The following is a 15,276-nucleotide window of genomic DNA, read 5'->3' as shown; positions in this document are numbered from 1 at the left end:
CCAAACAATGACAGAACCACCTCTATGCCTTTCAGAACAGATGAGTTACAGTCAGAGAAGTGTACTTGCTTCCAGGTATTCCTGAGAGTTTCCCACAAACTCCCAAACTGAACACTTCTTTAAATTCTTCAGGCATAAAGCAATTTTGGAATTTGGTGCAAAAGCTTTTTATAAAACAATCTCATGCATTTTACTCAAAAGTCAGTCCAACTGTGGTCAATAGGGCGTACTCCCTGTAAACATACGATTGGAGCCTATTTTCAATATCTCTTCAAATTCACTGATTCATAACTGCAATTCATGCAGCTCTAATATTCTGACCTTTCATCACGTACGTTGGGCAAATATTACTTAATTCTGGACAATCAAACTTGACAAAAATTGAATTTCAGTCCAGTCCTGTCTGCAGTGGATATGGACCTGGACTACAAAAATCATACTTTGAAATGTTGCTTTTTTGCCAGAGGGTTAACACTAACTATTCTTTTCACTCCAAGGATCAGATGTGCTTTTACAGACATTTCTATGCTGTTCCTATTTTACAAGATATTTCAAGGATGTCGTCAGAAAAACCCACATTGTGATTTAGATTAAATATCAAGATAGACAACCTTAGCTGAAATGAGTAATTATTATGAGATCACTGAATTTCTGTGTGAAAGGAAAAGACTGAATCATGTTTCAACAAGCAAAAACATAGCAGATTTAATTGTGTAAGCAAGCTATTGATGGCAGCATTAAGAGGAAAAATACTAGTCACAACAACAAGGAAAACTGGGCTAGGAACAATCTAATTAACAATGCATTAGTCCATTTTTACAATACAAACATTTTAACTTTTCTTAATTTTGAACAAAACATTTCCGAAGGAAGAAAATCCCACATAAAACACCTGTTTAAAGAGGTTTTTATGTGTGTGTTGTTTGGGACAATTTTTATTTATTTTAAGGATTTCTCTGCCACATTTCAGAACTAAACAGTTCTCCCGAAGTGGTTTACAAACCACAAAAGACAACTAATGTAACATCATTAAAAACACATTAAAATCACATTCAGATTCCATAAAATCTTTTAAGTAGAACAGCAGCATAATATAACAAAACAATGTCAGCCTAAACCAATCATAGAATATATGACAATGTAAACAATAGTGATAACTAAACATCAACCAAACCAAAGTCAATTGGTTTAAACCCTTTCACTGCCAATAAAGACATCACTTGCCATTATAATCAATAAGACTTAAGTTTACTTAATTGTGCAAAATATAGTTATTCATTACTTTCTTCTACAGTCAATTTATCTGAACACTCAAAAAAAAATCCTGATTTGAGCATCCTGTCATACTATCACAAAAATCAGGCAAGTTTAACAGAGAAGGTAGAAAACATATCAGCTATAAAGTACAGGATCTAATTCATGATGTTCATATAATGAAGAATTATTGTTGACAGGGGGATTGATATATGGCCTTGTGCCCTTATTTCTTATTTCCTAACTCTCAGCTGCTCTGTATCCATTCATTATTAAAGGCGGGGGGGGGGGGGAATCAACAATGCTAAACAAGATAATATAGGGTACAAGTTCCTTCACAACCTATTTACCAGGGCTATAAAGAATTGAGTAGCAGCCTCAATCCTCCTATATTCTGGCTCTAACAATGCAATACTATCCATGTTTATACAAAAATAAGTCCCATTCTGTTCAATGTGGCTTAATCCCTAGTAAGTTTATATAGGATTGCAGCCTGAATTACATACTGAATAAATACTTACAATAATTTCCGACATGAGAGAAAGGGATAAAACATATACGGGAGTGAGCCTACATAGAACTGATTCATTCATTTTTTCAGCAGAAGCAGATATAGATCACATAACTGAGGAGAGTTTGCAGACGTTTAAACAAAAGTTCCAAGTGTTGAGAGCTTAAGGAAAGGGGGAGGAGTAAATGTGCTGTGGTCATAAAATAAGTAAAGTTTCAATACAAAGGGACATCAACTAAGACGTAAAACACGATGTATACATACAATTGCTAGATCTGATTTTTTCACTTCCTTAACATTAAAAATGTTACTGACTTTTTCTTCACGTCTAAAGAAAAGTATCAATTATAAACCATTTGCCCTTTTCATTATTAATTACAGTAGCTAATGTGACCAAAAACATTATATGAACTGTTAAAAAACCAATCACCATGTTGAACATACAAATGCAATACCTGTTTTATTAAGTATTTAATTTTATTGTTTTATTAGGTTTTATTAAATATTTTACATAGTACCCATTCAATACTAAATTTAATTATTTCAAACAAACTTTTCAACAGTTTGTAAATAAATTTTTAAAATGTCCAATTTATATTCAGAGTTGCAGTTCAACAGAATCCAATTCAAGTCCCACTAACATAAATAATGACTGCCTGGAATGAAAATCCTACTCTGCCAAGCCCACTAAATGTAAAATAAGTGCTAGATCCAATCCAGGAAAACATAAAGAAGATACAGATATCTTTTTTTTATTGTTAGCTACAATTAGGATAAAGTTTAACTGTGGTTCTAATGCTTGCTTGTTCACTGATTAATGTATACCTCTTGCTAACCCAAAGTTCTAATGTGATCTCCATTAATGGTACTGTAGGGCCCAATACCTTTTTCAGATTTCCCTCTTGTTAACATAGTCTGAAATAGTCCATTTTGTAACTGAATCTGAAATAGTTCTATATAGCAAATTAAACCATCAGATATGCTTGTGGAATCATGTTTTAACAATATTATGCATTAGCTGACATGCTTGCACAGATGTCAGTGAAGGTATAATACCAAAAAAAAAACCAACACCCAATACATGTGAAGAATAAGCAGCATTATTTCAAATTTGAGAAGATTATCCAGACATATAGAACATATACCTAGGTATGTATAGCCACATTTTTTGCCTGTCAAATAAGTAGTCAAGAATAAATTTATGCTGATAAAGACACAGAACACTGAAAGGATCCTGTGTTTATTAGATGTCCTTGTGTAATCTGTCAGTTCTCTCAGTAATTACATATGAAGTTGCAACTCATGAAGTGGACTCTAGTCCATGAAAGCTTACGCCATAATAAATTAGTTAATCTTTAAAATGCTGAAGACCCTCTGGAAGTTTTACATATGAACAGTATTTCTTCGACTTTGAAATCTATTGAATTGGGACCCAAGTTAAGCTCTAACTTATCTGCCTTGAGATGTTAACATAATGTCATGCTTTATGAAGCTCTGTTTGACACAGCTATTGGAATATGCTATCCTAAGCCCTTTTGTGCTGGCAAATTAAGGCTTCAGGAAACTTGGAAGCATTTTAGCACATCCACGCCTTTCTTGCATAAAACATGTGCATAATCCTTCCCTATGCTATGATTTCAGTCATAGAAATGACTTGACACAGCATTTCTGTGATTTAAAATAATATGGGAAGCAAAGCTTTGGATCAGATTGTGAACAAACCTTTAACTGTTAAAATTCAAACAGAAATAAATTCTATACATGAATTTCATATTTCATAAAAATTACTCATTTTCATAAATAAGTTGTTTTTGTAAAGCAAATCAGCAAATTACTCATAACTATATTGATAAATGGCTTATACAGATCCTCAGGAATCAAAGTAAGATTTTCTATATGAGGGAAACACAGGACAAGAGCCTAATCTTTGGAGGTCAAATTATTTCTATCTCCTTTTTAAAATCAAATTCAAAACCACTGAGGCATGTTAGCAAAGTAAACCAGAATTAATTCAGCTACCATTCCCACCCTATTAAAAAAAGCATTTGGGGGCTATGTAAATAGCCCCAAAATTGAGAAATTCAGATTTATCACACAACGTAATAATCACAATGCTGAAACTTATTCCTATGGGTTAGCCTACCACAGCTAAACACTACTGGGATCTGAAATTCTCAAGCCTTGAGCAGGAACAGCAGATGAAGGTACCAGTGCTTTACATATCCACAGAGAATCTTTAGTGCCTCCTAATAAATGGCACTTTGAAAACTATGCTGAAATGTAAGGCAGTATTTAACAAGCTTGAGGGCAATTATGTGAACCAACATACATACAATACTGCTACATAACTTGCAGATGATTAACATTTCAGGTCATTCACACTGGATTTAACTTGCTTAGTAAGCACAATGAATATTGCTACAAATATCCCAAGTGTCTGCATTACCTAAAAATCTGATAATGCCCAGAAACATGATTCCCTATCCCAACAAGCTTAGGGTTGTCCCCTAAAAAAATGTGGGTTTGTTCAGTCCTAGCAAGAAGGAACACACACGTTTTGAGTAGGCTAGAAGAATCCAATTTGATTTGACACAGCTAGCAGAATTTCAGTTTGTTCATATACAGTTCTTCAACATGAATAAACCTAGTCTAGCAAGAGCAACTTATAAGCTTTTGTGGTGGACCATCTTTCTAAATCTGATCCTATGTATGGCCAAAAGGGATGCATGGGGGCGGGGGAGGGGGATCTGTACCTGGCACTTGGAGATTGAATGTATGCATGCTGTCCCAGCACCATGCATATACACACACTAAATAAATGTTAGACACAGTCAGCTTGAAGGGTGGAAGTTAGTAGGCTTCTCACCTACCCTCCACCCCACAACAGTACTGAACAGCTACTGGATGGGAAAAATCATTGTAAACAGCACTATACATACATCTTACGACTGATCCCAGGAGTGAGGCCTATATTTTTAACGAAGCATTTATGCCTATCATGTATGGGTTAACTTACAGCTTTATCCAATCAAAACACATTTATGATTTTATTTTTCAGAAAGAAAATAAGCACAAGATTTAGCCTTACCTTTAACGCTGTAGACAGTGGAAATCCTGTACAACAGGAATTAATTTACTATTGTTACATCCAGCCCTCTTACATAGGAAATCCTACTGAAAACTCAATATTCCATCATTCTTAATCCCACAGAAACCAGTAGCATATACTGATCCCCACAGTGTTAATAATATAATTACGATAACAGATGCTATTAATTCTTGATATTACACATTTATAATGTATTTCTAGATGGAGAATTATGATTAGAAACCTAGTTCTGAACAAACAGAACATTGTAAAAGGAGTTATTTTCTCCCATTAGTATACTAACAATCTATAGGCATTCAGGTGACATTTATCAGAATGTCCCCAGATACTGGTCCTGCTCCTGCAGTCCTTACTTGAGACAAAGCTCAGCCAAAATTGGATGTAGCTGACATAAACAGGGTTGCAGGGGAAAAGCTCTTTTGATACTGAAGCAATCTCCATAGAAAGAAGAGACATGCATTAAAAAAAACCCAAAACAGCAGTTGGACTGATTGTTCTAATAATTAGCCAGTATTTACTGGACACAGATATTCCATGAAAAAAATAATGAGAAAGGTAAACACGTACTATGGCAATTCATGTATCTACAATGTGCATGATATCTACAATGTCCCAGTTCGCAGGATCAAAACAAGCCACTGTGGCTTGTTTGATCATGCAAACTGGTCCAGTGTGTATGATATATGTGAACTATAATTTAAAATAAACTAACTCATGTGACTCCTAGTGTTCATGCTATACAGTCACAATACTGGTAATAATAAAACAATGGTTGTTGCGATTATGTATCTTCCTCCTAATTGTACTATTTGCAACCAGATTAATGCTGCAAAGATGAGGCATGCACAGTTGCTCTGGACTTTGTGTTTCATCCTTTTTTCTGCAGCAGGAGATCCCTTTGCAGCTGGCAAGTGCTATGGAAAGAACAGCCAAATTTTATTTAAATGGTTTTATAAAGCAAATGAGCTAGACGATCTTGCTGATTACGAAATTCAACTCCCCCCATATTAAAAACAAGTAGACACCAATAAGCAATGTCATCAAGCTTCCAAGTAGTATATGTATTCTGTCTTTCATTCTAGGGAGAAGGTTAAAGTGCTTATGACTAGAATCACCAATTATATTATGCACATCTGTACAAATATAGCTACACATTAATATGCACACACACATGAATTTATAAATAGATACAACACTGAGTATCAGACCCATGATACCCACATGTGATGGTAAATATTCCATTCCACACATTTCAAATGCACAAGGCTAAAGAACCACAGGAATACAATAGCAAAAATGTATACCTGTAGTTTAGCCAATTTTATATGTAAGGAAATAACTGGTTTACTAAACAAAAATACTATTTTCTGCCTCAATAATATTCAGTTTCTTTTTAAAGAAATACTAGTTTAAGTCTATTATCTTAAGCGTATCTATCAGTCGTACAGATGCTAAATTGTAATAAAAAAGGTTAAAAAAAACACTATGAAAACACTACTAATGAGCAGCATTCATTATGAATATTAGTATCAAGGAGTCAAATAACAGTATCAAAGAAAATAACCTTGTCAGATTACATTTTATGAATTGCATCCTATGTATCATGGTGCTGAACAGAGATTTGCTACTATAAGCAGGATATGAACCAGTTAAGTGTAAACTGTGTTTCCAAGGGTCATTATGAGGACATAATTATTTTGTTCTCATTCCAATAAAAATTAAATACTTGTAACAATTCCTAACACAAAGAGATAGTACACAAAAGTATCACATACCTACAATCCACCTTGCTATGCCTTTTCTACCCATTAAAGGTATATGTTTAAACAGTCTATTGTTTAAAACAAAGGAGACAAAGCAAATCTTTTAAAATTAATTATGAGAAATTATACATATACATTTTCATTACTTAATGGTTTCTACTAACCCTTTTATCCCAGTAAATTCAAAAGAGAAAAAGATTAACTCATTGAATTCTTACTTTCCCGCAAAAAAAAGCAAGAGACATTAAAACATTAGAGCAATAGTCTGTAGACAATAGACAAATATGTTTTCAGTCTGTCCAAGGTTCAAATTATTTGTTCCGGTTAGCCCATCACTCACTATTGCAGTCACTGTCTACTCTAGGACATGATCATTTTAAAATGTCTTTTACTCCAAAATCAAGCTTTTTGAAGTCTCCAAAGGGTGTACAAGGGAATTTATTTACCCTATCCCTGTTCCTAAAAGCATATTCAAAGATTTAGCAGTTCATAATAACATCACCTTCTTAAGGAAGGAAAAGGTATTCTGGAAAACTGAACTATATTGTTACTCCCTTTTTAACATAATTCACTTCACTACAAATCAAAGCATAAGCTTGTATTTTATTCTTTATATCAAGAGAGCTAAATGAAGCATGATGCCTGCTGTTTCTGATCTATGAAATCCAATGCAGAACAGATTTTTAAATATATATATATATATGGTTTTCTGGGTTTATAAAAATAATTTAAAACAAGCATAAACAGTGAAAATATTAAGCAATAATACTTATCTAATGTAAGATGCTACATATTCAGTTATCTGGGAGATGCAAAAATAGTAAGTAGTACACAAATCATGCGAAAACAACTAAAAATATATGATACTAAAGTAATATGTAATTCTGTGCAAGTTGAGTATGAAATTAGGATTCAATCACACAATTGTAGATCTTATAAAAACAGTATACATTTATTTTCAAAGGGTGTTGTACCATAATTATGCTTGTTATAAGCGTCAACGATTTAAAACTTTATTGGAATATTTATCCATGCCATCCAAATAAAGGAAATCTTCAAAGTTGATTAACAAGTAAGCTGTGCATAAATTTAAAAATAAGTGAAGATACAATGATACCTAAAACTTTCTTTTTTAAAAAAGGATTGACTTTTTAATATAATAGTCACTGATTTGCTGAATTCCTCTTAACCTCCACTATCTAAAGATGACTGCCAATTATTTCAGCTTCTTCTAAGAATGTGTAACCTTGCATCTGTGAGCAAAAGTGCTCAGATATTATTTGTGGCAAGAATTTTTGTGACTGTACTGCTCAGCAATTCTATTTACATCAGCAATGCTAAATGCCCAATGGTGAGAGAGGAGCCAATCAGATGGCAGATTAGATGTCAACTCAGAGGCAGCTGTCTGGAGACTATTACAGCCAGTTTACCTCCACAATTCAAATTCCAAACCTTGCAAAGGAGATCAAGTCACTCTTTAAGCTCAGTCGTCTGAACAAGAAACATCCAAGAGTGCTAAGTTATTCCAAAACGGCAACTTATACAAACATCTCCCATACCTATTGATCTGGAAATTCACAGAATATAACTGATCAGAAATTGTGTATAATCTCCAGAAACACTGACAGATGATCACTTGCAATACTTAGGCCTTTTTATTTAGGGAAAAAAGCATCTCTTACCTGATGAAGCATGAATGTATTAAAGAGGGAGCAACCACAATTGATTTCTAATTATAACATTTCACATGGTTTTAAACTGTTTTATACTGGTCAGAAGACTGAAGAAGCATGCAAAAAGAGAATAACATCTGAACAGCTAGAATGCTAACCTGTTTTTATTACTATGACACATACCTACAGACTTTCTGCTGGGTTTCAGTATACTACTGCATTCGAGCAACACAATTTAATAACCCAAAAGGCCTCTTTCCTCATTAACAGAAATAAATCAGGGCATGAAAGGAAAGTGTTATAATCACCAGTGCCTGCAAAATGATATTGGTTCCTCCCTTTCCCACTCCAAAGTGGTTTTCCTTGGGGCCTTGTGTGTTCAGATTTCTAATAAGTCTAGAGTAGGAGCACTGGGTGGGGTAGAGTGGGTCTCCTGTATTGTTCAACTGTTTCATAAAATGGTCCAATCTTCCATAGGAAAGTCATCCCCCCCGCCCCCCGATATCTCTCTAACCTAATCAGAGTCAGACATTGTGAATTATCCAACCCTGTTAGGGAGGCAGCATGGAGTTGAGATGGGGTAGGAGAAAAGTAAATCAAAAAGAAAGTAAGGCTTGCACAGGACACACACACGTAAGAGAAACAACACACTGCTTGCTCTTTTGAATGGTTATTGTTACCTGGCTCCTGTTGATGGTCTGTCCAGTGTTTCCAGGGCTCATCGCCGGATGATTTCTTTGTTGTGCTGCTGCCCAGGCTGGGTTTGCAGCTCCATACTGGGAACCCATGTCCTTGCCCATGACCATGCCTGCTGCTGCTGCCTGCTGACTTCCTGGGGCGGCTGCTGCTGCTACTCCCTGAGCCTGCTGCTGCGATGGGGCAGCACTAGGGCTGGTATAATCAGGGTAGCCTGTGCCATAGCTCCTCATCATGGGGCTGGGGGAAGTGAGCAGCTGGTTCAAGGTTGGGGTGGCCCCAGACGGGTGTTGGTTTTGCCCGGAGAACCTTTGGAAGCTCGCGGTCCCAGATGCCTTGCCAAGACTGCCCCCTCCTCCGGGGCCAAGCATCATGCCCTGCTGGTGTTGCCTGGGGGAGCTCAGCGCCCCGAAGGCAGAAGACGAGCCCCCATAGCCGCCGCCTGCTGCTGCTGCTGCTGCGGCTGCAGCCGCCGCCGCCACGGCTCCTGCTCCTCCTCCTGCGCTGCTGCCGCCGCCCGGCCGGCCGTAAGCGCCCGAGTAGTGGTTGTACTGGCTGTTGGGGTAGCCTTCGTGCGAGTTGGGCAGGGGGTCCATGCTGTTGGGGGCCGCCGCGGGGTGCATTAGCCCCATCCCGGGGCTTTGTTGTCCGCCATGTTGATCAAAGCAAGGCCCGGCCCGGCTCGCTGAGGAGGCGCCTCCGCCGCTGCTGCCAGCGTTGCCGTAATAGCTATTAAACTCCGAGACACCCACCGCTGAGGGGCCGCCGCCGCCGCCGCCACCTCCTCCTCCTCCAGTACCAGTCCCGCCGCCACCGCCGCTGCCCGCTCCCTGAGGTGGCGGCGGCGGCGGCGGCTGTTGCCCGCCCAAAGGTCCCAAGCTGGGGTGGTCATAGCGACTGCTGAAGTGCTGCTCGCCCATTTTGTCCGGCGGCGGCGGCGCTTCTTCCTCGTCCCCGCCTTTATTCAGCAGGGGCTGAGGCTGCGGCTGGCGCTGGGGCTCGGCCTGTCCCCCCAAGCCACTGTCTTTTCCTCCATGTTGCTGCTGCTGCTCCATGTCTGCGCTGCTGGGCTGAGCAGCGCCGCCACCGCCGTTGTTGTTGCTGCTGCCGCCGCCGCCGCCGCCGTTGTTATTCTGCATCGGAGGGTGCTGAGGCGGCGGCTGTTGCTGGAATTGATTTAGCTGTTGGTGTTGCTGAAGTGCGTGGTGGTGGTGGTGGTGGTGGTGGTGAACATGGGGGTGCTGGGCATGGAGGTGAGCCGGGTGTTGGTGCTGGGCATGGGGGTGGTGGGAAGGTGCGGCGGAAGGGTGATCGCCTCCAACGCTTTTCAACTTGTGGTTGGGGAGAAGCCCTGTCTCCATCGTCGGGGTAGAAGAAGAGGAGGAAGAAGATAAGCCCGATGAGCTTCCAGCTTCTTTCAGAACCGATTCCGAGGAAGACCCGACGCCGCTGGTGGTGGCAGCGTTATTACCGGTGGCGGCGGCGGCAGAAGTTGCATTATTGGCCATGTTCAGTTCATTATGGTGGTGGAGGGGATGGTGATCTACATTATTCAAGCTGCTGCTGTTGTTAGTCCCATCCACGACCCCCAAGACAGAGACAGATCCAGCGGCTCCTACAGTGTTTGCCACGGGACCCCCGGAGTTGAAATCCTGGCTTAAGTTGCCCGGCAAACTCGGGGTTTTGCCCTTGTTCTTGTTCGCACCCGCTGGAGCCGCTGCTACTTGCGCGGCCATGATCATTGCACCATTGCAAGAGGGGGAAGAAATCAATTAACTCTCCCTCCCCCCAGCCTAGAAAAATAGGCAAAACAAGGGGTTGGGGGGAGAAGAGAGGAGCAAAAAGCCCCACAATGCAGGAAACTAGATTGAATTTGGTTAAACAAAACGCCTGCTGGTCATTCCATACGCGCGCCCACACAACACGGTTTAAAAAAATGACCGAAACTCCCCTCCCCAAGTCTTTGATGGCGATTAGAAATTGTAAGAATGCCTTACGGTCTGTGCCTGTTCCTGCTGTGTGATTTCATGTTGAAAGTTTTTTTGTTCAGGTTTAAATGAAACTTTTTTTCTTTTCCTCTCTAACCCGGATATGGGTAAATACACGTCTGGCTGAGCCTATCTGGCCCAGCATGGCATGAGAGAGAGAGAGAGAGAGAGAGAGAGAGAGAGAGAAGGAGAAGGGGAGAGAGAGCTCTAACAACTATTATCCACTTCTCTCTGATTACTCCGGCGCACATGGAAAACGCGGACTGGAGTTCCCTTCTGCCGCGGCTCTAGTGGCGATGGTACATGCAGGAAAAAAAGAGACGCACACTTCACAGGCTCTCTTCAGCAGCCGCGACACAGGACAGCCGGCAAAGAGCTTTGCAAAGGAGGGACGGGTGCTGCCTCCTCCTGTTTTTAATTTTCTATCTTATGCTTGTGATAGAGGGGGAAAGAATATCAGATCATAGGTAATCCTTTGCAGAAAGGGTTGCTGTCTTCCAAAAAAGCACCCATTATTAGTGTTTTAACAATTGATACCAGTTTTCCAACCCCACCCTGTCTCACAACGAAAAGCATCAATAAGCTAAATTTATCTCTGATGTAATTCAGCATATTTTTTTTCATGGCTTGGATGAAACTATGTAAGGACTATCTACATAAACAAGTTTGTATATGATCAGACTTATAAAATGCCACACTTCACAGTCATTTAGGCACACACAAAGTACACAACATGTGTGATACAAAGACATCTTCATATGCAGGCAATATCTAGTAACCCTAAATGGGAGTGTGCGTTCTTACTTGCATCTCATCAAAAGACACACCCAGCCTACTTCCATATGTGAGTCTCCTTTGCTGGATCATGACAAATATATATAACTCAATCAGGTACATACCTGCAATCTGTCACTATATTTAGAGATAAAAACAGGATAGAAGGGATTATTAATCTATTTTTATTGTAGATTTTAAATATGAATTCGTTATAGGCTCCATCCCCTGTCATCAGGACTGATAGCATTATTACAAATAGTCTCTGTATATCTCTTTATATGGTAAATACATTTTTAAAACTCACACTTATTCAGAAATAAACTCATTGATGTAGCAGGTTACTCCCAGTAGGTGTATTCAAGATTGTTATCTGAGGCTACAATCCTATAACAATTCATTTTGAAATACACTCCATTGAATTCAATGGGATTTACTTCTGAGTACACATGTATAAGATTGTGCTGTACAGCTTTAGGGGGTCAGTACTTGGGGGTAAGTTCCACTAAAGTTATTGTCTTCCATCTGAGGAATGGGCTGTAAAACATTTCTGTAATTGAGGGTTCCATCCACCAAGTAGTACTGCCATACTTCAGTGACACAAATGGAATTTGTAACTGGTGAACTGCACTATTTGTAAAGGAAAAAGACCAAACTATCAAATATCATCTGTACTGACCTACTTAAAATGTACTTTAATCTGTGAATTAATAGATACATTGATTTAAAAACAAGTCAGGTAGCTGATAAACTAAAAAGCATTGGTCGACTGACATCCCTTGAAAATAAGTTAATTTGGATCTTTCACCCTTTCAGATATATAAAGATGGCAGCCTGACCACTTAGTTATCAATATTGTCTAATAATTTTAAATAGTATGTGAGGATTTATTTCATGGCTTCTGCTCATTTTTGGTAATAATCACTCCTATTTTCCCTTGTGTAAATATTTGCATGTAACGTTGTGTGTGTGTGGAGAGAGAAATGTCAAAGAAAGGGAGGTGAGAAAAATCCAAACACATTATTAATAATACATTTTTAAAATGCATTGATATCATACAATTTTTTTTTTATCATGATGCAATTCCTTTTTTCAGGTATCAGGATTTTTTTGTTCTGTCAATAACACTATTGCCAAATAATAATAATACACTGTGTACCTTTTTGCTGATTATATCCTTTTCAAAGGCCTGATTTGCTAAATTTGTGGCCAGCAGCCTGTGGCAGCAACATTTCTGCAGTTGCGACAGTGTCCAGCTGTCTCAAAGTCCTAATAATCATTTGCATTAATGATGCTTTTAATACAATTATTACATATGGGGCTGTTTTCAACATGTTCTATTAATTTGTATGCAAAGCAAGGATTTTCTGAAGAGAGTAAAACATTTTCAGCACTATCGTTATGTCCCTAAACAATGAAATTACATCTGCTGTATGTAAAGCATTGTGGATGATCCAAAGAATGATTACTTCCACTTTTGTTAAATGATTAGTCATTGAAATGACTTGCATTTATATAATAGCATGCTGCCACTATTGGCATTAACAAATTAAATTCTATTTTAATGCAATTAATATACATTGTACAGAGACATCCATAAAACACTGAATCCTAATCCACCAACTAAGCCATTAAAAGGGATGCCATTAACCTAAAAGCTAGCAACAGATCATACAATCTTTAAAAAAAAGTCTATGAAATTATATTTTGCCTCTACCATAACCACATTTTATTGTGATCAAAATAATAATTTCCTTATGTATATAACATAATATATCCTGAATGATAATGCCACAGGTAGGCAGGATTATCCCGATAATGTCACTTGGGGGTTGTTGTTGTTTTATGAAATCCAGCCTAAAGGCTGTGACTTGGGCACAATCCATCAAAACTTAACTACAACTGTAGCTGCAACCCTAAAGAGATTTACTTGGGAGTTAATTCCATTGAACTCAATGGGACTTGCTTCTGAATAGGAATAGGATTGCACTGTAAGACGAAAGGATATAAATGGAACTTACAGTCGTGACTACATTCCATTCCATTGCTTTCAGTGGGGCATTAGTGGGGACACACTCTTGCTGGATTGTGTCCTTAATTTTCAGATGTCTCTGAATTCCTCAATTACATGTTCATAATCCTTATATTTCAATAACATTTTTTCTATTTTCCAAACTCCAAAACTGTTATATGGTTAGAAACTGATAGAGTGGGGAAATCGGTAAGTGATTCTAGCTGGAAAATCAGGTGTATACCCAAGGGTCATTTATAGTCTGTAACAACAACAAATTGCAATTCTATGCAAACTCTTAGAAAGGGTGTATACATCATCTTTGTAGAAGAAAGAATAACAGAACCATAAGATGAATTCATGCCAAGCCATCCATCAGCTTTTGCCAAGAGAATACTACATCTTTGTTATTGAGCTTTTTTGACATTTTCTCCTAGATTTTCTTCTTTTCTATATTCAAACACTCACTAATTATACACATTAAACCTCATAAATTGATTTTTGAACTCTTTCATATGCAAATATATAGAGAGATGTCTACTTGTATATATTGATGTACATGTATATTCTAAAATAAACCATAAACTCAATTACACATTTATTCTTTCAGATATTTACACTTAAACTGAAATGTGTAATTTCAAAATCCTGATAAGACACATTGACCATACCTCATGGGAGGATTACAATATTTTCCCGCTTACTTTGCAGCTAGCTATATACAGGATTATGGAATGCAGGGTATTTGTACAATTTTTAACATACATGATTTAAAATATCATTTTGGGATATATTTGAGATGGAAAGGTACCGTTCCAACCATCTGATGATCCCAGCAAGATTGAAAATATAATCTTATATAATATGGGTCCCCAGCACAATTAAAGCAGCCTGCTATAAAAGGTACCACATGCCAGTTTTCCTCCCCAGTGGCAGATGCCACACCCTAAAGCAGACAGAAGGCACTGCAGTCTGTGCAAGTAGCACACCAAACAAAGCAACTATAATTCAGTGTTTTTTCACAGTGCAATTCATGCAGAATTTCCTTATATTGTATTATCTTAGATTAAGAGCAGTAGCTAAATTTAAAACTTTCCATTTGTACATCTATGAACAGGATGTCACAGTTTGCAATTACCATGCACAATCCATATCTATGTGCAGGTTATTCCATCAATGTTTATCGCTTAGGGTTTTGTGCTGGTTATTTCTCTTGCTTTTCTCATACTGTTTTTAAGCATTATCTATATTCATTTGACATTTAACTGGATATATAATTTTTCTCCACAATTTTGTTTGATGGGAGATTTTTCAGATGTTTTAAATAGGGCAGGCTTCGATCAATTAATCAGTGTGATTAATCAATTCAGTTTTTCATTTTAGGTTTTTAAAAGTAAAATAGTGATGCATGAAAGTCACTAGCCTTGTAGAACCAAATTATTCAGAAAAAGGTAATGTCTGACACAGCCTTTACACAAAGAAAACATCATGTAGCCA

At 38.1% G+C, this 15,276-nt stretch overlaps 1 protein-coding gene across 6 annotated transcripts in view; it reads right to left on the bottom strand.

Annotated features, from left to right (window-relative positions):
- The window catches only part of ARID1B (AT-rich interaction domain 1B), a 536,503-nt gene extending 525,688 nt beyond the window's left edge, over positions 1–10,815 (bottom strand). For 3 of the 6 annotated variants that reach the window (XM_084827884.1, XM_084827885.1, XM_084827886.1), the window contains exon 1: positions 8,991–10,815. In XM_084827884.1, the coding sequence (XP_084684010.1) occupies positions 8,991–10,748 (1,758 nt within the window). In that variant the 5' untranslated portion in view covers positions 10,749–10,815. The remainder of the gene's footprint in view (positions 1–8,990) is intronic. The other 3 variants (XM_084827887.1, XM_084827888.1, XM_084827889.1) reach the window with 1 other exon arrangement.
- Positions 10,816–15,276: the final 4,461 nt, after the last annotated feature.

The sequence above is a fragment of the Heloderma suspectum genome, chromosome 1 (genome assembly GCF_057233095.1).
Source record: "Heloderma suspectum isolate Gila_16-S chromosome 1, 16-S_ref, whole genome shotgun sequence".
NCBI classification, from domain to species: Eukaryota; Metazoa; Chordata; class Lepidosauria; order Squamata; family Helodermatidae; genus Heloderma; species Heloderma suspectum.
Note: the sequence above shows the minus strand (reverse complement) of the source record. Positions and strands in the feature narration are given on the sequence as shown.